Source organism: Ovis aries, chromosome 17, assembly GCF_016772045.2.
Source record: "Ovis aries strain OAR_USU_Benz2616 breed Rambouillet chromosome 17, ARS-UI_Ramb_v3.0, whole genome shotgun sequence".
NCBI lineage: Eukaryota > Metazoa > Chordata > Mammalia > Artiodactyla > Bovidae > Ovis > Ovis aries.
The window spans coordinates 2,813,605-2,833,654 of record NC_056070.1 but is presented as its reverse complement, the minus strand read 5'-3'; the positions used below and the strand labels follow the sequence as shown (position 1 = coordinate 2,833,654).

Sequence of the window (20,050 nt, the reverse complement as noted above, 5' to 3'; positions counted from 1 at the left end):
AAAGATAGATCTCTAAAGAAAATTAGAGATACCAGGGGAATATTTCATGCAAAGATGGGCTCGATAAAGGACAGAAACGGTATGGACCTAACAGAAGCAGAAGATATTAAGAAGAGGTGGCAAGAATATACAGAAGAATTATACAAAAAAAGATCTTCATGACCCAGATAACCACGATGGTGTGATCCCTCACCTAGAGCCAGACATCCTGGAATGTGAAGTCAGCTGGGCCTTAGGAAGCATCACTACAAACAAAGCTAGTGGAGGTGATGGAATTCCAGTGGAGCTATTTTGAATCCTAAAAGATGAGGCTGTGAAAGTGCTGCACTCAACATGCCAGCAAATATGGAAAACTCTGCAGTGGCCACAGGACTGGAAAAGGTCAGTTTTCATTCCAATCTCAAAGAAAGGCAATGCCAAAGAATGCTCAAACTACTGCTTAATAGCACTCATCTCACATGCTAGTTAAGTAATGCTCAAAATTCTTCAAGCCAGGCTTCAGCAATACGGGAACTCTGAATTTCCAGATGTTCAAGTTGGTTTTAGAAAAGGCAGAGGAACCAAAGATCGAATTGCCAACATTCGCTGGATCATCCAAAAAGGAAGAGAGTTCCAGAAAAACATCTATTTCTGCTTTATTGACTATGTCGAAGCCTTTGACTGTGTGGATCACAATAAACTGGAACATTTCATCCCTTGAGAAACCTGCTTGCAGGTCGGAAAGCAACAGTTAGAACTGGACATGGAACAACAGACTGATTCCAAATAGGAAAAGGAGTATGTCAAGGCTGTATATTGTCACCCTGCTTATTTAACTTATGTGAAGCGTATGTCATGAGAAACGCTGGGCTGAATGAAGCACAAGCTGGAATCAAGATTGCTGGGAGAAATATCAATAACCTCAGATATGCAGATGACACCACCCTTATGGCAGAAAGTGAAGAGGAACTAAAGAGCCTCTTGATGCAAGTGAAAGAGGAGAGTGAAAGAGTTGGCTTAAAGCTCAACATTCAGAAAACGAAGATCATGGCATCCGATCCCATCACTTCATGGAAAATAGATGGGGAAACAGTGAAAACAGTGGCAGACTTTATTTTTTTGGGCTCCAAAATCACTGCAGATGGTGATTCCAGCCATGAAATTAAAAGACACTTACTCCTTGGAAGGAAAGTTATGACCACCAAGACAGCAAATTAAAAAGCAGAGACATTACTTTGTCAACAATGGTCCATCTAGTCAAAGCTATGGTTTTTCCAATAGTCATATATGGATGTGAAAGTTGGACTATAAATAAAGCTTAGTGCTGAAGAATTGATGCTTTTGAACTGTGGTGTTGGATAAGACTCTTGAGAGTCCTTTGGACTGCAAGGAGATCCAACCAGTGCATCCTAAACAAGATCAGTCCTGGGTGTTCACTGGAAGGACTGATGTCAAAGCTGAAACTCCAATATTTTGGCCACCTGATGGGAAGAGCTGACTCATTTGAAAAACCCTGATGCTGGGAAAGATTGAGGACAGGAGGAGAAGGGGATGACAGAGGATGAGATGGTTGGATGCTGTCACAGACTCAATGGACATGAGTTTGGGTAAACTCCGGGAGATGGTTATGGCCAGGGAGGCCTGGCATGCCGCAGTTCAGGGGGTCGCAAAGAGTCAGACATGACTGAGCGACTGAACTGAACTGAACTGAACTGGACTGAACTGGCTAGACAGACCTTTGTTGGCAAAGTAATGTCTCTGCTTTTTAATATGCTATCTAGGTTGGTCATACCTTTCCTTCCAAGGAGTAAGTGTCTTTTAATTTCATGGCTGCAGTCACTATCTGCAGTGATTTTGGAGCCCAAAAAAGTAAAGTCTGCCACTGTTTCCCCATCTATTTGTCATGATATGATGGGACCAGATGCCATGATCTTAGTTTTCTGAATGTTGAGCTTTAGGCCATCTTTTTCACTTGCCTCTTTCACTTGCATCAAGAGGCTCTTTAGTTCCTCTTCACTTTCTGCCATAAGGGTGGTGTCATCTGCATATCTGAGGTTATTGATATTTCTCCTGGCAATCTTGATTCCAGCTTGTGCTTCATCTAGCCCAGCGTTTCTCATGACATACTCTGCATATAAGTTAAAGAAGCAGGGTGACAATATACAGTCTTGATGTACTCCTTTTTCTATTTGGAGCCAGTCTGTTGTTCCATGTCCAGTTCTAACTGTCACTTCCTGACTTGCATACAGATTTCTCAAGAGGCAAGTCAGGTGGTCTGATATTCCCATCTCTTGAAAAATTTTCCAGTTTATTGTGATCCACACAGTCAAAGGCTTTGGCATAGTCAATAAAGCAGAAATAGATGTTTTTCTGGAACTCTCTTCCTTTTTGGATGATCCAGCGAATGTTGGCAATTTGATCTCTAGTTCCTTTGCCTTTTCTAAAACCAACTTGAACATCTGGAAGTTCACAGTTCACGTATTGCTAAAGCCTGGCTTGAAGAATTTTGAGCATTACTTAACTAGCATGTGAGATGAGTGCAATTGTGTGGTAGTTTGAGCATTCTTTGGCATTGCCTTTCTTTGGGATTGGAATGAAAACTGACCTTTTCCAGTCCTGTGGCCACTGCAGAGTTTTCCATATTTGCTGGCATGTTGAGTGCAGCACTTTCACAGCCTCATCTTTTAGGATTTGAAATAGCTTAGCTGGAATTCCATCACTTCCACTAGCTTTGTTTGTAGTGATGCTTCCTAAGGCCCAGTTGACTTCACATTCCAAGATGTCTGGCTCTAGGTGAGGGATCACACCATCGTGGTTATCTGGGTCATGAAGATCTTTTTTGTACTGTCCTTCTGTATATTCTTGCCCCCTCGTCTTAATCTCTTCTGCTTCTGTTAGATCCATACCATTTCTGTTTTATTTTGTCCATCTTTGCATGATATGTTCCCTTGGTATCGCTAATATTCTTGAAGAGATAAGATTTTTGCAATATTAAATATGAATTTCTTGTTGTTTTTTTTTAAGTTATATTTTACGGCTTTCAAAACAACTACAGCCACAGTAACAGAAAACAACTAAATTCTGTCTGGCTGTAGCTGCTCCTTTAATCTTTCTAAAGACACTATGCAGACTTGAGGCCCTAGGAGTAAGGTTCTGGCCAACCAGCAAGGAAGTTGGGGAATCATCCTCCCAGGAGGTTATGGCTTCCTGTCAGAAAACACTCCAGGGAGCACTAGATTAGGAGATTTCTTGAAAAGGTGTCAGCTCTTTTTCCTCAGGCTCCAGAGGGGAGTTCACAAAACCTTTTATTCTTCCTGTCTCCTAGAGTCAGCTAGTTTGAGCTCCCTTTGTGTCAATGTGGCCAGAGCTGAGTATACGTAAAGAAACTGACAGTAGATGGGAACCTAGTTCAGAAGAAAAACTAGTTTTAAGACTGTCATTATTTACATGCCTAATGATTTATCAGTCTAAAAAAAATCTAAGAACAACAACAAAATAATCCTGAAGGATGATAAATCAAAAAACCTGAAGTTCAGAAAGCCAAATTTATCAGGCTTAGGGGAGAGAAGTTCTAAGAGCTAAGGAGTTTGGGACATTGCCCTTAGATTCTATTTCTGACTCTATGCCCTTGGCAAGATACCCATCACTTACCTGCCTATCCTTTTCCGGTCTCTAAGGAGAAAGTAGAGCTGGGCCTTCCTGAGAGGGATACTATTAACCAGAACCATAATCAGATCTTTCTCTATAGCAGTAAGTGATGTTAAAAATTGGAATCTATAGTACTACAGAAGCAGGGAAATGAACCCCAAATGAAAAAGAAAAGTTTGGGGAGCTAAATTTAGGTTGGGTTTTTGTCGGGGGCCAGCGTGAGGAACTCTGCCCATGGCAAAGGTCATGAGGAAGGAGGCTTGGCATACGCAAAGGCGTGATCAAGCCTCAGGATCAAGCCCCTGTTCCTGAGCATCTATCCCAAAACCAGAGTCTGTTTTATGCTCTCACCTACACCTCTGACTTTACAGGGGGCTCTCCCCATCACCATTTCTCTCGGAGAAGGACTTAACTTGCAGCTCCAAGTCAATAAAAATTTCTGGGCATGACAAGAGTGTTTCAGACTCCTCTGAAGTTTATCTAGCCCGCCTGTATAGGTTCATCCGGCCACATGTGATTGTTTACAGCCTCCCAATCTGAGAGGCACGAGATGTTTTAGACTTACTAAAGGCAAATTCTTTTGGGGAGTTGGAAATTATTAGTATAGTGGGTTGCTTAGGAATTATATTGGTGAAGGGTTTTTCATTTGTTGTGTCAATAATTGCTGCTAATTCCCTGCTCTGGGTGGGACAAGGATGTTTCACGTCAAACCTCTCTGCTGACAGACTAGCTTGTGTGACAGGATTATCCATACTTCTGCCACTATGCACATGATTGTTTACTACCTCTCAACCATAAACAGCACAGAGAGTTTTGGAGTATTTTGAGAGTCTTAATTAGCATAGGGCTTTTCTCATTGTTGAGTCAATGATTGCCACCAGGCCTCCATATCCTTAGGCACCTGGGAATATATTAATCAATGTATTTGGAATATAGAAAAGGAAATATAGTAGTTTTTGATGTTAGCAATACTAGACTTTTTGAGTTAATGGATTTTCTCTTTTGTAATAGATCACTGTACTTTGTTATAAATCACTATGTCCTTGCTGTGTAAAAATGTAACTTTATCAATATCTTAAAACTAAATAGATCTTAAGGAGAATATTGGTGAAAGGATTTTCATTTGTTGGGCTGATATTTGCTGCTAAATCTCCATATTCCCTGCCCTTATAATGAATATCACTAACATATAGGAGAAATAAGTATTAACCTTTAAGCATATAGGAGAAATAAGTATTAATCTTTAAGATTAATCATGTTAACCTTGGGTTAAATAAATTCCTTTCTTGATTATAACTCACTACACCCTCATCCTATAGGAATGCAACTTTATTTGGAGGGTGGTGCCTGGTTTAAGAAAAAACACCCTTGGAAAAAATAAGTTTTTTGGTTATCAGAAAGAAAAGATCATAAAATCCCTAAGACCTTTTTCTGTGAAGCATCTGATTTTGATGGAGGTCAGGACTGCTGACCCCAGTGTGACTCTGTATTCATCCCTATGTGTAACACATCATCCCTATGTGTAACAAAAGGTATATAAGCAAACCCCAAAATAAAGAAATTGGATCAGTTTCCGGAAAGACTGATTCCCCCATGCTGCTTCTTTCTTGCTCCCTATTTCTCTGGCTGAATTCCCATCTGGAGCATGGATGCTATTCCATGTAAACCAAGTTATTCAGCCTCTTTTTCTCCACTAATTTTCCTACTACACTATCCGTTTCTAATCTCTCTATTTATCTGTAATTAAATATGTATTTTTCCAAGGACGCCGACGCCATCCCCATCTTCAAATCACCCTGGATCCACCGGGGCTGGACCCTGGCAGGTTTTTAATTTAAATTCCAGGCCTGGGAACAGAGCTGGGCATATAGTAGGCACTGGGTGACAGGTGGGTGAACTGATGTGAAGTCAGACCTTCCTCAGTGGTGGTGGACCTGGGAGGAAAGAAGCTGCGGTTCAGTCCTGATCCATACTAACACTCGTCACAGAGAGTGAGTTATAAGCTCAGTTTCTTCCTGTGTAAAACGGAGACAACACTCCCTGGGTTAGGAGGACTAAGTGAGAAAATGCTTATTAACTCAGTGCCTAGCACAGAGGAGGCACAAGATTCTGTGATCCAGTCCTCCACTGCAAAGTCTTCTGAGGAAGAGGATCTCCAGAAGTAAAAACTCTGCGGATAGGAAATCCCTTAGCTTCTGGGCTTCTGCGGGACTCCGCGCCTTTCCCCCGGAGAATGGAGAACGGGAGCTCTTCCTCTTGGGACTCGAGGCGGGATCCAGGGCCTGAAGATGAAGCCTAAAAGTTAGGTGGGCTCTGCAAGCCCGGATTCCAGCTTCCTTTATGCAGAAACCCCGTGGAATCGTGGTCTGCCCCACTGGGAGACAGGGATGCCAGGCTGAGTGGATGCTGTGGCTGTCTTTTGACTTGGCTCTTTGCGTGGGAAGGTAGAAAGGAACAGCGAGGCGAGAGCTGATATCATCATGTGGTCCTGGAAGGCCAGCACGCTTTCACAATCCCCTCACCAGACCGGGCGACCCAGTTTTGAATGCATTTAAGGCGTTTACACCAAACTTGTTGAATGCAGCCACCTTTCCTACAACTGGGAAACTACGAGTCTGTCTAGCAAATGGGATTCATCCCTTTACGAATGAATGACCGCTTCTGGTTTAGGAAGGAAAATGTTCTGATGTTAGATTTCTCTTGGGTGGGCCTTTCCTTCTAATAGCAATTGTGTTCCCTTAGTTTGACTAATTTAGGGAGGTAGGCTTACTTATATCCGGAGAAGGCAATGGCAACCCACTCCAGTAGTCTTGCCTGGAAAATTCCATGGGCAGAGGAGCCTGGTAGGCTGCAGTCCATGGGGTCGCTCAGAGTCAGACACGTCCGAGCGACTTCACTTTCACTTTTCACTTTCATGCATTGGAGAAGGAAGTGGCAACCCACTCCAGGGTTCTTGCCTGGAGAATCCCAGGGACGGGGGAGCCTGGTGGGCTGCCGTCTCTGGGGTGGCACAGAGTCGGACACGACTGACTGACTTAGCAGCAGCAGCAGCAGCAGTTTACTTATATGCTACTCTGAGAATGTTGACTACTGTCGTTGTAAGGAAAGTTTTGTTCAGCCAACAAGAGCTCATTCTCTCAGTGGAAAAGCAGCCTAGTCCTTGCTAACGCTTCCCTACTTGATAGGTCTGAAGAGACTTCAAACAGGGACACAGGAAGACATTTCACTGTCTCCTACAGGTTCCCGGAGCCAAATTCCTGGCAGGCAAGGCAGGCAGAGAGGGCAGCTCTGGGGCAGTTCCATTGAGAAAAATAAATTTATTCAACAGCATAACAATCTGGCTTAAAAATAGGGAGTTAACCAAGGCAAAAATAACCTTCAAGAAACTACGGACACTCGCTCACCATTCATTGCCCAAGACAGCAGAGCGCCTACATCTTGAGCAAAGTATGAGGCTTCATGCTTCATATCACTCTCATCTCTCTCTTTCTGTTTTTTCTTTCGTTAAGTGACTCCCTTTTCAGAGGCGGCGGTCCAAAAATTAACCTTACCGGGAAAGAGAAAAATCAAATGCAAATCGGCTTGCCGCCGCCTGACTCACAAAACGCCCTGGGAATGAGACTGTCTATAGGTGATTTTTCCTTAATTTTTTTCCCCCTTCTCTCTGAAAGGGAGGCAGTTCTTGCTTTTGTCTCCAGCAAATTAGCCGGGTGCAGACTGTCTTAGCGTTTTAAGTCGGGTTAGTGACCACTAGAGACGGAAATCGCTAATTACCAAGTCCCTTTTGATCTTCCCGGGCCGTTTGGCTCTTGACCCTGGAGGCTCCGGTATCCGTGCTTTCCCAGAACTGGACCAGAGCGGCGAGACCAGAGCCGGGTCTACAGTTAACGTGTACGCCAAGGTCTGGATCGGACTGCTAAAAATGTCCACAGACATCCCAGACCGGCAGACCTCGGGAGCTGGTGTGCTGCTGGACGTTAACTAGTTCCTGTGTGTCCAGGAGTTTGATTAAGCTACCCGCTAACCGCACTTTTCTTTAAATTTGGGGCTAAGAATGGGGAAATAATACATTAAAATTTCCTCATCCACTGCCTCTCCCCTCTTAACCCACCTTCCTTTATCGATTTTTTTTTTTTTTTGGCGGGGGGGGGGAGGGAAATGGAATTTTCTTCTCTTTGCTGGGACTAAAATGTGATTCGAAATCGTTTGTGAAATGAACAAAAGTCACCAGCAAGCCGAACGTCTGGGGCAGAGCGCAGACGGTAGAGGAATCAGAGCGAAGGCTGGGCCTCGGAGGACACTGGGGAGCCGGCCTCCTCCCCGTCTGGTCTCCATTCCCCTCGGTCTTCCAGGATGTCCCTTCATCCATCACCCGCTGGGAGCGCCCTCCCCCAGGCAAGCGGAGAATTTGTTAGCTGCCAGAACCTGTTAGCTCCGCACCGGGCGGCTTTGTGGAGCCAAATTGTGGCCTTTGCCCGAGGAATTTAAGTATTTACATAATGCGTGAGCACGGAACTCGGCGATGGGTCGGGACTCGGCGTGTGGAGACTGGCGCGTGCTCGGCAACCGCGGCGCCCCGGCGCGCGTGCGCCCCGGAGCGCAGCGCCCCTATCTCAGCCACCTCCGAGGGGCTGCGCTGTAAGAGGCGAAGTTTCGGTGACTGAATCGAAGCAGCTGGATCCATGTGACTCTGAAGCTGGAAAAATTAATTCGGTTTTCCAGGAGAATGTTGGGCGCTTCGTCGTTTTACTTGCTGACGTTTGGGAGCCGTGCGCTCAACGGACCCTGGCGCCACGGACCGCGGAGGCGCCTCGGGTTCCGATCACTCGCGGGTTCGCTTCCCACCCGCGAGCCAGAGGACAGCGAGGGGCATTCGGGGCATTTAAAGGGGAGAAGAGTGCGCGGTGTGCAGGAGCGCTGCTCTGCGGAGTTTAGGAAGGAATCTGGAGGTTTTCGAGGCGCGCACACTTCTCAGAGTAAATGTAGATATTTTAGGAACCTTTTGGAGAGAGGTGGCTCTATTCAGAAATCTCGCCCAAGGCGACTCTCCGCCAAGAAAGTCCCAGAGGTACCCAGAACGCGCCCCAGTCTAGCAGGTGCAAGATCTCTTGCGCGGCCTCTACTTTCCAAAGCCGGCCGCTGAGAGGCGGGAAGTGCTAAGGTTTGGATCTCGAAGAGGAGGCCTCAGGGGTCGCTAGGCAGAACCTCGAAGCCCAGAAGCGGCCCGCCTTTTCCTCCGGGCCTGCGGGCCGGCGCCGCCCCTGAGCGAGCACGCTCGCCGCTGGCCCCAATCAGCGCTCTCGCCGGGTCTGTGACGGCGTTCGGCCCCGCCCCCCCGACGGCGATAAATACATCGGCGACGGCTCCGTCTCGAGTACCGCGCGCGGCCCCGCGCCCCGGCCCGGCCTGCAGGTGCGCTTTATATACATAGCATCCGGCTTGTAGGGCAGGTCCCGCTGTCCCCGCGGCCAGCTCCGCATCCTCCTCAGTCCCCGTGTGGCGCGGCCAGGCCGAGCCGATCTCCAGGCTTCTCGCCTTCTTTTTCTCTCCCTCTCTCCTCCGCAGGCGACGTGCCCCGCGGCGCTGGCCGTCGGGCTGCCGGGTGCGCAGCGGCGCAGCGCCCCTGTTCGGCCAGCGCACCTTGCCCGGCTCCGCGCGGCCGGTGCCGGGGAAACGGCGGTGCCCTCGCCGCAAGACTCTCTTTTCCCTACAGGATGAAGAACCCAGTGCTGGAGGCGGTGTCGCTCGTGCTGGAGAAGCTACTCTTCATCTCCAACTTCAAGTTCTTCAGTTCGGGCGCCCCGGGCGAAGACAAGGCGGGGAACACTTTATATGAGATCAACTCTTTTCTCCGCGGCGATGTGCTGGAGGTGCCTCGGACCCACCTGACGCACTATGGCATCTACCTGGGCGACAACCGTGTCGCCCACATGATGCCCGATATCCTGTTGGCCCTGACTGACGACAAAGGGCTCACGCAGAAAGTGGTCTCCAACAAGCGTCTCATCCTAGGCGTCATTGGCAGGGTGGCCAGCATCCGCGTGGACACCGTGGAGGACTTCGCCTACGGAGCCGAGATCCTGGTCAATCACCTGGACAGATCCCTCAAGAAGAAGGCGCTGCTCAACGAAGAGGTGGCACAGAGGGCAGAGAAGCTGCTGGGCACAACTCCCTACAGCCTGCTTTGGAACAACTGCGAGCATTTCGTCACCTACTGCAGGTTCGGCACCGCGATTAGCCCCCAAGCCGACAAGGTACCACGTGTGACTCTAACCCCGGTGGGCTCGGTGGGGACACTTCCTCTCATCCCTAAACTTTCCTCACCCCTGGGAGCAGGGATTGAGTTCTAGATTTAGTAACGAACCTTCTGGTGTTCCTCAGGAAAGCGAAGTAAATAAATAAATGGCAGTGTGCCTTGCAGGATATCTCGAAATGCACGGCGCAAGAGTGTGGCAATGCAGTACCGCTGCCAGCGACGCCAGAGAGCTGCCCAGTTATTGCTGCAGAAGTCATCAGGGTGTCCACCCAGCGTAGTTGAAATGACAAGGGCAGGTGACTGGGAGGGTCACAGAAAATCTGTCGCCATATGCTTGCAACTTTACCCAAGAATTGGCAGTTAGAAGGAAGGTGTCCAGAGTTTATATTTAATCTATAACACTGTCTAGTACAAATTGTTGTGCCTTTAAAACAAGGAAGCATGCCCGTTTTCCCTATGAGCTGCAGAGAGAGAATTCTCTTTGCTTAATATAAACTATCAAAATATCTATTAAGAAGACCTCCCTGGTAGGTCTCTTACTCCTGTGGCTGAGCTTAAGGGAAATCTTCTCCTTGGTATTCTGCATTTCTTTTATGCTGGTTTTAATCCCCATTTAGACTTCCCCATTGTTAAGCATCCTACATCCGCTAGCCCCACAGTTGGGTTGGAGTGTTTCAGAGTTCCCCAGAGATTAAAACAATTGGTTTTTCAGAAGAGTCATTAAATGTTGGAAGGTAATTTTATGGGTACTTTAAAAAGGGAGGGGGCAGGAACTGTTAGAATTTAAGATGATTAAATTAGCTACAAAGCCAAAGGAAAAAATAGTGGATTTTTTATTGCCTTTTGAAACCTCTTAACTTATAAAAGTCACATTTTAAGCCTGCAGTTTCATTTGCAGTTGGAAGGCTTACCCTTCTCTGCAGTCGCTGGAGGTGCTGTTAGTGTGCCTCCTTAGTGTGCCTCCTTTGAAGTGAAAGTCTGGGCAATCACATAATACATTTCATTTGTACTCTTCATGTTTAGATATGATGGGACCAAAAGAGTCTAAGTCCATGTAACCAGTTTTTTTTTAATTTTTCCACATCTTAATTTTTTGACCCACATGGGAAAATCTTTCCTCTTTAGCAGAGCACGAAAGTATAGTGCTTGTTTACATCCATGTATGAAACTCCTTACAGAATATTTATAAAGCCGTAACAGACTCAATCTAGGAATTCTAAGTAAAATAAAAATACAGTTACAGCACTGTGCAGTGATTCAAAAATCACAGCTTCAGTCCAGGCCTGTTCAGAAATGAGCTTCAGCACATTTACAAACACTGGCTCCAAAAGTGTTCAAAAGGAAACACGTCAGATTTACTTGGGACCCAAGCAAGTCATTTCTCTAAAGAAAAACAGTATTTCCCTCCCATAATTAGGAGTTACCCTTTCATGGAACACATATAACACTGTATTATATATTTCTATAAAATAATAGTACAAGTGCTTTTTTAAGGTAGTAAAATATTTAATCTGCATAAATAACTAGTTGGAACAGTTTTTCCTCTTTGGAAACTTTTTAAGGTTTTATAGACGTAGAGAAGTGCTTTAATTGCTCTTGCTGCATAGCACCTCTTGTGAAACTGAGTTTTTGTCTTCACTTTGAATGGTCTAACAAACAATTTGGCCACACAGTAGATTTCCTAGGGGGGAAAAAGAATCCCCATCCCAAATTTTCCAATTCTAAGGACTGTTTTTGAACATGCCCTGAGAGAAGTAGGTCATTAGTACTGAAGGAGGACTGGCTTTTATCTCCTAGAAACATAAGGACTGACTTGATTCTGGGACTGGTGGTTGAGTTCTCCATATATACAACTCTCATCAGCTTAACATGAGAGTTACACAGTTGTCTCACTTAAATTTGTGTTTATAAAATCTCTCAAGAGCACTTTCCCTCATGAAAACACTACAATTAATATGAAAGTGAACTGGAAGAGAATCTTTTTTTTCTCCCTTTGGCAGTGATGCTTTTTTTTTTTAATACAAGCTTAGAAAATGGAAAATTAAACCATTTTATAATAATTTCAGTATTTCATAAGCTATAAAGCCCTTTAACTAGTAACTATTATTATTTCTTATGCTTTTTTTTTCTTTGCTGGTATTGCTTTGCATTGCCAAAATGAATACATGTACCCCCTTTTAATTTGCACGGATTTGTTGCTCAAAGGTGCCCCTACAGGCTTCTTAACATTAAGCTAGAACTAGAGGGCATTTCCTACCATGGAGCAACACCAGAGGTGCCTCCTGGACAGGACATTAGAAATGAGATGATCCTCTTATGGGAGAAAGAAAGTCCACAATGATTCTATGTTGGTCTTAATTAAATATTATTGGGAAAAAAGATAAAAGAAGAATGACTCTATCAAGACAGTATTCTTATTTACCTAAATGTATGTGTGTGTATGTGTTCAGTTGTGTCCAACTCTCTGTGACCCCACAGACTGTAGCTCTCCAGGCTCCTCTGTCCATGGAATTTTCCAGGAAGGCGTACTGGAGTGGGTTGCCAACCCAGGGATTGAACTCATGTCTCCTACACCTCCTGCATTGGCAGGAGGAGTCTTTACTGCTGTGCCACCTGAGAAGCCCACCGAAATGTATATCTCCCCGTTATCTGCCAAGCAGCTTTTCTTAACTATCCTGAAAACTTCATTCAGTTTGATCGTCATCTCCTCATCACTTTAAAATTATGTATTTGTTACTCAATATCTTGTTAGTTTAGTAGAAAGAGACAAATCATATGTTTGACACACGAAAAGAATGATATATGGATAACCAGCTGGAAATTTTATGTTTATTGAGATACTGTATAAAAGTACTGACAGAGACAGCCTTACAGTGAAGGTGGTGTGTTAAAATATATTGGACTTGTTTCTGCAATGCGGGAGACCTGGGTTCGATCCCTGGGTCAGGAAGATCAAGGGAATGCTTACCCACTCCAGTATTCTTGCCTGGAGAATTCCATGGACAGAGGAACCCGTGGGCTACAGTCCGTGGGGTGGCAAAGAGCTGGACACACTGAGCGACTAACACTTTCACTTTCATTCTATCCATTAAGAATTTGGAAACGTGGCTGTCCAGAACTACATAGGCCGCTATAGGGGACCCGAAAAGCATATACAGTGCCATCTAGAAAAGGAGCTTAAAGCCAAGTGCTTAGTTGTTCAGTTGTATCCCCAACTCTTTGCAGCCCCATGGACTGTAGCCCATCAGGCTTCTCTGTGCATGGGATTTCCAGGTGAGAATACTGGAGTGGGTTGCCATTTTCTTCTCTAGGGGATCTTCCCAACCCAGGGATCAAACCAGGGTCTACTGACATTGCAGGCAGATTCTTCACTAACTGAGAACAAGTAGGAAACTCTTATCAAAATGGAGCAATTAATTGCTAAATTCTGCCCCAACAGTGATGAGGTAGAGATAACTGTTAAGATCTAGCAGTGAAAATAATCATTGTAATACCTTACATTTATACAGCATGCAGACGAATGCAGAGTACTTTTGCAAAATAGATCTCATTTGATCCTCATAACAACCTCAATATTCGCATGGATGAGAAAAAGGTAGTCTGGACAGGTTAAATGATTAAGAGTGATCCAGGTAATACTTCTGAGAAAAATCAGTTTTCTAAGAAAAAAATACACATCTTAGAAGAATGCATTCTTCAGCAGGTAAAGATCTCGTTTATCTTTATCTCCAGCAGGCAATTTTCAATTTCAAGTGATCGTGACTTTATTTTGGCAGGAAATGCGATATGACAATAAAATTCGACTTTTGATGCCTTTAGATTTTGAGGCTTATCAGAAATTTATCATCAGAAGTATTGCCAAATTGTAGAATGGTGAGTTGTAGGAATCATATTCACCGATAATGATGGGCTAAATTCTATTTGCTCAAGATCATTTTACTTTTGAATATGTTATTGTTATCGAGAGGCAGTTTAATGTTGTTTTTAACCTTTAATCCTGAATAACTATTATGTGGTTATATTCTCTGTAGTTTTTTGTAAATGTTCTGCATTTACAAGGGCAAGTGCCTAAAGTATTATTTCAGCCACTCTGGGATGTGGAATCAGGAAACCGAACTGTGAACAACTTACATTCTTCCCTAAGTTGTGAGAGAAATTCTAGTTCTTCTGGTGACAGGAAATAGCTGGAAAAGTTGTGCTCTACTGTTTGGTATGTATGATTCTTCTTAGGTTTGGCCTTTTCTAATATTCTTAAATTTTATTTTCCAGTTTTGTGAGAAGGTGAAGATAATTATTCGTGATCAGAGAAGTGTCCTTGCTTCTGCAGTCTTGGGATTGGCGTCTATAGTCTGTCTGGGCTTGGCATCATATACTACTCTTCCAGCAATTTTTATTCCATTCTGCTTATGGATGGCTGGCTAACTTCATACTCCTGTGCCAGCGTATGCATTCTCTGTATAGAAATGTTGATATTTATATAGCACAAATCAGTATAAGCATTGTCGAGAAAAATGTGACCTGTAATAATGTGTGCTGGATAAAAATGTGATTAAGAATGACACAAAGTGCTTACCATGTAAGCCCAAGGATGGAGGCTTTCTGAATCTTCCCAGGCAGTTCCATTCCCAGGCACCGTGAGTCTTGGAAACATGACGGCTTGTGCTAGAATTCACCGTTATGAGAAAAGCAACCTGTAAGGTGATGGCCACAGGAGATTATTTGCTATTCTTTTTCTCCTATAATCATTGTTCTTCTCTGTTAAGTCTGAATTAGAAGACTGGAAAATTTGTTGAATGAGACCACTAACTATTGTAAATTTATGCTGTTTCATTGAAAATTTTATGTTAAACTAAAATAATTTCCCTTATTCAGATGAAAGCATGTTTGATGATTGGCCAAAAAAATCACATTTTCTTTGTGTATGATATATAATTTCTAGTAAGTCAAGAGTAATTTCATTTCTTGAAACAATATTGGCAAAGTTAAGGTTTAATGATAAAATAACTGACCAGAACTATAGAAATATGTTTGCCTGCAGAAATAGCTAATAATACTATAGTTTTGATTTGGCTTTACTTAATAGGAAGCCTGGCATTCATTTTTTTTCCCTTTTATGTGTCACTGTAGTTACTTTAAACCACTCTGAGAGGAAAATGAACATAGGATTGAAGTATGTTGGGTACTTGGAGAGTGTATGTGCCAATTAAATACACAGATGTATTGAGTACATGTACTCGGACTGATGTGCTGAGACTGAGTACAGGTATTCAGACATGTACTCAGACTGACAAACTGTTAGTTCTTAATTGCTTAGTGTCATAACGGTGTAGTTCGTCTAGAGCATCAGTGGGGGTGAACATCAAAGCACATTCAGCCCGTTTTTCACATCTATAGTGTAACTTGCATGTCATTGGATGGTTTAATTTTAAAGCACTTACTAATGCGCTGTATAATTTTTTAAAGCCCTGGCATTTGTCTTCTAGTTAGGTTTCGCCATTTCATTACCAAGTCAGTATAGTTTACATCCTTAAAAGAATGATGCTTCAGCAATATATAAAAACCCAAGCAAGTAAGACTAAGGGAAATAGCTGTTAGAAGTCATTTTTAAGTGTCTTAATACTACCAGGCATGTAAGTTGATTACACAGAGGCTGTTTTAATGTCAGAGTTGAGATGCAGCAATGTTAAAGCAAGTGTGTAAGTACTTTTGCAAAATCACCAAATTCTAAAAACTAAGCTACAAGCCTATAAACTATCAAGAATCAGAAAATAATGAGTCACATAATGAGTGGTATGAGGAGGACAGGGTTGGTAACTCAGTGATCCAATCAGAACAAATTTAAGGGTAAATTTTGGTATATTTGATGTTTTATCACCACTAATTTACCAACAACAAATTCAGTTAGAGTTTAATAATAACTTTGTATTTAATCATTTAAATGTGTTGAATACTTAAAACATGAAATGACAACACCACAGAATAAAGTGTTCTGTGGGCCTATTCCAACCATTTAAAGTTATTCTTAGTGTGTATACATAAAAACAACGACTATGAGAACTTCATTGTATTAGTGGTTTTTCACTTACTGTATATTACTTATGTAGCAATTGTTTATAAATAAACTCATTTAAACATGGTGTCCTCATGAATAATTTACACCTTTCTTCAGACTTTAGTATTGTAGGTAGCAAAAAAATCACTGTGTATTGTTAAATCTGTGTTCAAAGATCATGATCTCTCATTAAAAGCTAAGGGGAGTATTTAAGGTTGAAATTAACCTAATTAGTCTTGACTCACTTCATATCTTTAAAGCAAGATTCAATGCATCTTTCATTTATGTGCTCATTATGTGCCAGACTTTGACCTGTTACAGTTTCATGGTCTAGAATTCATGTTTGTTAACTACCTATATTAGAGTATACACAGTGCTATGGGAAAACAAACAGAGGAACTCTTCCTGAAGGGTCACAGAAATGTGTGAAGGAGGCAGTGCCAGCATCAGGCAGAGAAATATAAAGAGGGGATCTCATCATACTGACGTGTCCTGTTACTTGTGGGAAAAGGGAATGGGAAGGAAGGGTTTATTCCCTGGAGCTTGTTGATCTTAGGAGAAAAGGAGAGTTTTTATTTTGTTGTGTTCAGTTTGATTGGTTGTTTAACCGGGAAGAAAAAGAAGCATACATCCTTGATTGTGGTTATGGAAGAAACCCTGAGCCATTAATGTCTCTAGTGAATTGCTCTGGGCTTCATTAGGTAAAATTCATCCTTAAAATCCTACAAATTTTTACTCTAACTTGTAAAATGATAATCCAGTAGTGACTGATGCAGGTTTTGGTTGCTTATTTGTTCTTTGCCATACCTAGCTAAAGGTTGAACAAGACTAGCCAGGGCTAAGATGAAGCAAAGCAAGTGCTGAGGGTGAAAAGGTGAGTGGGACAAGGGCCTTTTCCTCGAAGCTGATGGTCTCATGCACACAGAAGGACACGGTGAGGCTTTCTGCAATAGAGCTGACTGAAGGCACAGAGAAAGAAGTGGTTCATCTTCACTGATTTGGCAAGAACTATAGGGATTGTACTGAGACTTGAAAAATGGGAGTGTTTTCCAAAAGTACGAGTTTGGGGTAGGACATTTTACACATTGGGGACAGCATGAGCAAAGGCATGAGAACTGGCCCCACCAAGCCTGGCCCAAAAGAGTGAGGTGCTTTCTTATTCTGGGACTGGAAGCCCAAAACTGCATGGGGGCATTTGGGCAAGCTCAAGAGGCCACAGCAGAGCAGAGGCGGTGAGGAGAGGTGCTGGGAGAGAGTGATCAGGTGGAGCAAGTCTTGTGTAGACCAAGTTTAGATTTTATGAACAGGCAATAGAGACTTGGGGTTCAGGGAGACAACTCCCAAAAACATGTAGGTAAATGGAGGCATGGGGCAAGACAACAAGGGACTAGTTATGATAACTAGTTATGAGTTAGGAATGGTTCTCAATCTCTAAAATAATGGCCTGTGATTGTAAGGGTGGAGAACAAACGTGTCAAGGAAATGTCAGCAGACTTTTGCCAAATTCTGACTCATAAGTAATTCCTGGTGGAGTGTCTGGGAAGAATCATACATCCTTCCTTCTTGCCAGAAGGCTGGTTCCTGAAAAATACATGTGATGACTGGGTATAAATTATACATTTCAGATCTTTGTTCTGCTAAATTTGTTCCTTGTCGAGAACAAGCAAATAAGTATGAATTTGTTGTTTAAAAATATTTTTTTAGATATAGATATATTTCATATTTTTCCATTTTCTATTTCATAATATTACTGTCAAGTATCAAAACTATTTTCCAGCAATATCAAAGTTATGCCAAAGGCAAAAGTCTTTTATTATAGATGAGAAGTCTATGAGAAATGATGGTTGCTAATCTATTTTATATAATCTATTTAGAGAGTTTTATCTAACTGGATATGTCAGCTCAACTAATTTTACATTTGGTATGCATGCATGTTCAATAAAATCAGATTTTCATACTGTCCTCTCTTGTCTTTGAATTTGAAATGCATGAAAGTAGATAACAAACTTTCTTGAACATGGTAGCCTGAAAGTTTTTGCCCTCAAAGCTTCCTTTACCGAACATAGTTTTATATATTTGAAATTAAAACATCTTGTGAATCTTCCTGTAGACTGATATAATCTATGTTATCTACATCTTGAAGCCTACCTTGACTATGTAGAAAAGGGTACTGTGTAATATGAAATAACGAATCCCTTCTCCACTCCACAAAATCAACAAGAACAAACAGGTAGAGTCACAGGCATGAACTCTAGAATCAGAGGTGTGATGTGTGACTACCAGGGCAGTTGCAGCTTCACCCTGGCCACAGGTGCAGTGAGGATGCGGTGTCAGTAGGAGCAAGTCCCAGCCCAGTCCTGAAATGAATTCATGGCATAGCAAGGACCACAGAAGTTACTAGGCTGAACCCTTAAACATCTGACCACATTTCAGAGCTGGAAAATCAGGTTGAGATTGAGATACTTTGTGATTATGCAAATAAATTAGAGCCAGATCCAAAGCCTGACTCTAGCTTTCTTTCTACTGTATCGTAGCAGCTCACTGAGGCTTCCCATAAACAGGACAAGCCTTCCTTCAATGAATGTGTTAATTTCTTGCAGACCTTCTGTGTCCTCCGTACACAGGGCCATATAGGAATGCACTAGTTAGAATCTTAGTCCTAGTTGCTCAGTCTAAGGAGAGAGAATGAAATTCAACAGATTTTAAAACAATGATAATTTTGTACAGGTGTCAGAGAACAGACAGACAAGACCTGTCTACTGGAGGCAGTAAAGGAGAGGGAGGGTAGCAGAGAAGTCTTCACTGACCCTTTAACTGAGCAGTAAGACTACAAACACTTAAAGTGACAACTCCCTTTTCCTGGCCATTGCAGGCACCTGGTGCAGTAAATACAAAGGCAGAGTCATGAGACTCCCCTGCAGTTGGACTGCTGCTAGTTATTAAGAATAATCACCTGTGTTCACATCGTTGCTATGAGAGAAAGGTGCCCAGTACTATTACAAAGACCTCACAGTCCTTTTGAGGAAGAACAGCTCTGCTCAGATGCTTCTAGAGACAAGAGCCAAGATCCTGGAGGGCTTTACACTGTAAAAGTGTTAGTGGGAAGGAAGTGTTTCCTAAACTTTCCAAGTCACTCTAGTGCGTCTAATAAGCTGGCAATTTTGTGAAACACGTGATGAATGGGGGTGGAATTAGATTGTGAGGAAAAGAAACAACGTTTTATGGAAAGATTTATTTAAGGAAGACAGAGAAGGGGGAATTACAGGGACCTCCTCAAACAGATGAGTGGCCCCGTGTCCTGTCAGCTCACAGCTGCTCCCGGGTGCCAGCAGCGGTCCTGGTGCCATCCTCCTCCTGACTCTGGACTCTGTCCTGATACTTCTTCCCATGGAGTTTCAGCTGGTACTCCCAGGGATGCTGCCCTGCTGCTCCCAATGCTGAGTGTGCCCCTGCGTCTGCTGCCTCATGGCTTCCCTCAACTCCTTTCCTCTGTGTTTCACTTCCGCTTCACTCTCCTGGGTAAAGTCTCTCACTGAAAACTGCCAAAGGATCTAATTAGGCTGACTAGTAATGGTGCAATATTGGTACTCACAACGAACAAAGTTCTCAAGCCAGGCTGCCTCATGGGCCACTGAACCCTCTCATATCCTTTCTAGATTAGATACCTTCAGATCAGGTCATGACCTTGGGCCAGTCCGTTGTTGCTGAGTTGTACAACCATGGTCTCCAAGGCGAGATGGAGCTACTCTAAGAAGCTACTTGTAACTGATTTTCCTTCACAGACGGCTATCAGCCAGGTTAGATGGGAGAGTAGTACCTGACCGTCACCTTTGAGAGTCCAGTCTGCAACAGTATAGAGGATGGATCGTTCAAGGAAACTTAACACAAAGGACATACATTCTGTCATCAAGATGTAGGAGAGAAATGATGACGACTGGATGAAAGTCAATGACAGTGAGGATGGAGAGGAAAGAATGGAGTGATTTGAGGGGTGTTAAAGGGGTGGGGGGTATTTCATAAAGGGTCCAAACAAAAACAAAGAATCTGTTCTAAGTATTGTCTGGCAAGATGTGTGTGTGTGTGGTATAATACCTTGGTTTTTCTCTTCCAGTCAA

The 20,050-nt window shown here is 43.2% G+C and overlaps 1 protein-coding gene across 2 annotated transcripts; it reads left to right on the top strand.

Moving 5' to 3' along the window:
* Window positions 1–8,999: 8,999 nt before the first annotated feature.
* Window positions 9,000–17,897, top strand: LRAT (lecithin retinol acyltransferase). 2 transcript variants are annotated; one of them, XM_027980319.3, is made up of 3 exons: window positions 9,000–9,039; window positions 9,341–9,881; window positions 14,153–17,897. In XM_027980319.3, the coding sequence occupies exons 2-3, from the start codon at window positions 9,342–9,344 to the stop codon at window positions 14,303–14,305; spliced, it is 693 nt and encodes a 230-aa protein (XP_027836120.1). In that variant the 5' UTR covers window positions 9,000–9,039; window position 9,341; the 3' UTR covers window positions 14,306–17,897. The 2 variants fall into 2 exon arrangements, with proteins under 2 accessions (XP_027836120.1, XP_042090180.1); XM_042234246.2 differs by having other exon boundaries at window positions 9,000–9,881.
* The last annotated feature ends 2,153 nt before the right edge of the window (window positions 17,898–20,050 follow it).

Coding starts and splice junctions, on each gene's coding strand:
- LRAT (XM_027980319.3), top strand. CDS start 9,342: ATGAAGAACCCAGTGCTGGAGGCGGTGTCGCTCGTGCTGGAGAAGCTA. Junction 9,882..14,152: donor TTAGCCCCCAAGCCGACAAG/GTACCACGTGTG, acceptor TTTATTTTCCAG/TTTTGTGAGAAGGTGAAGAT.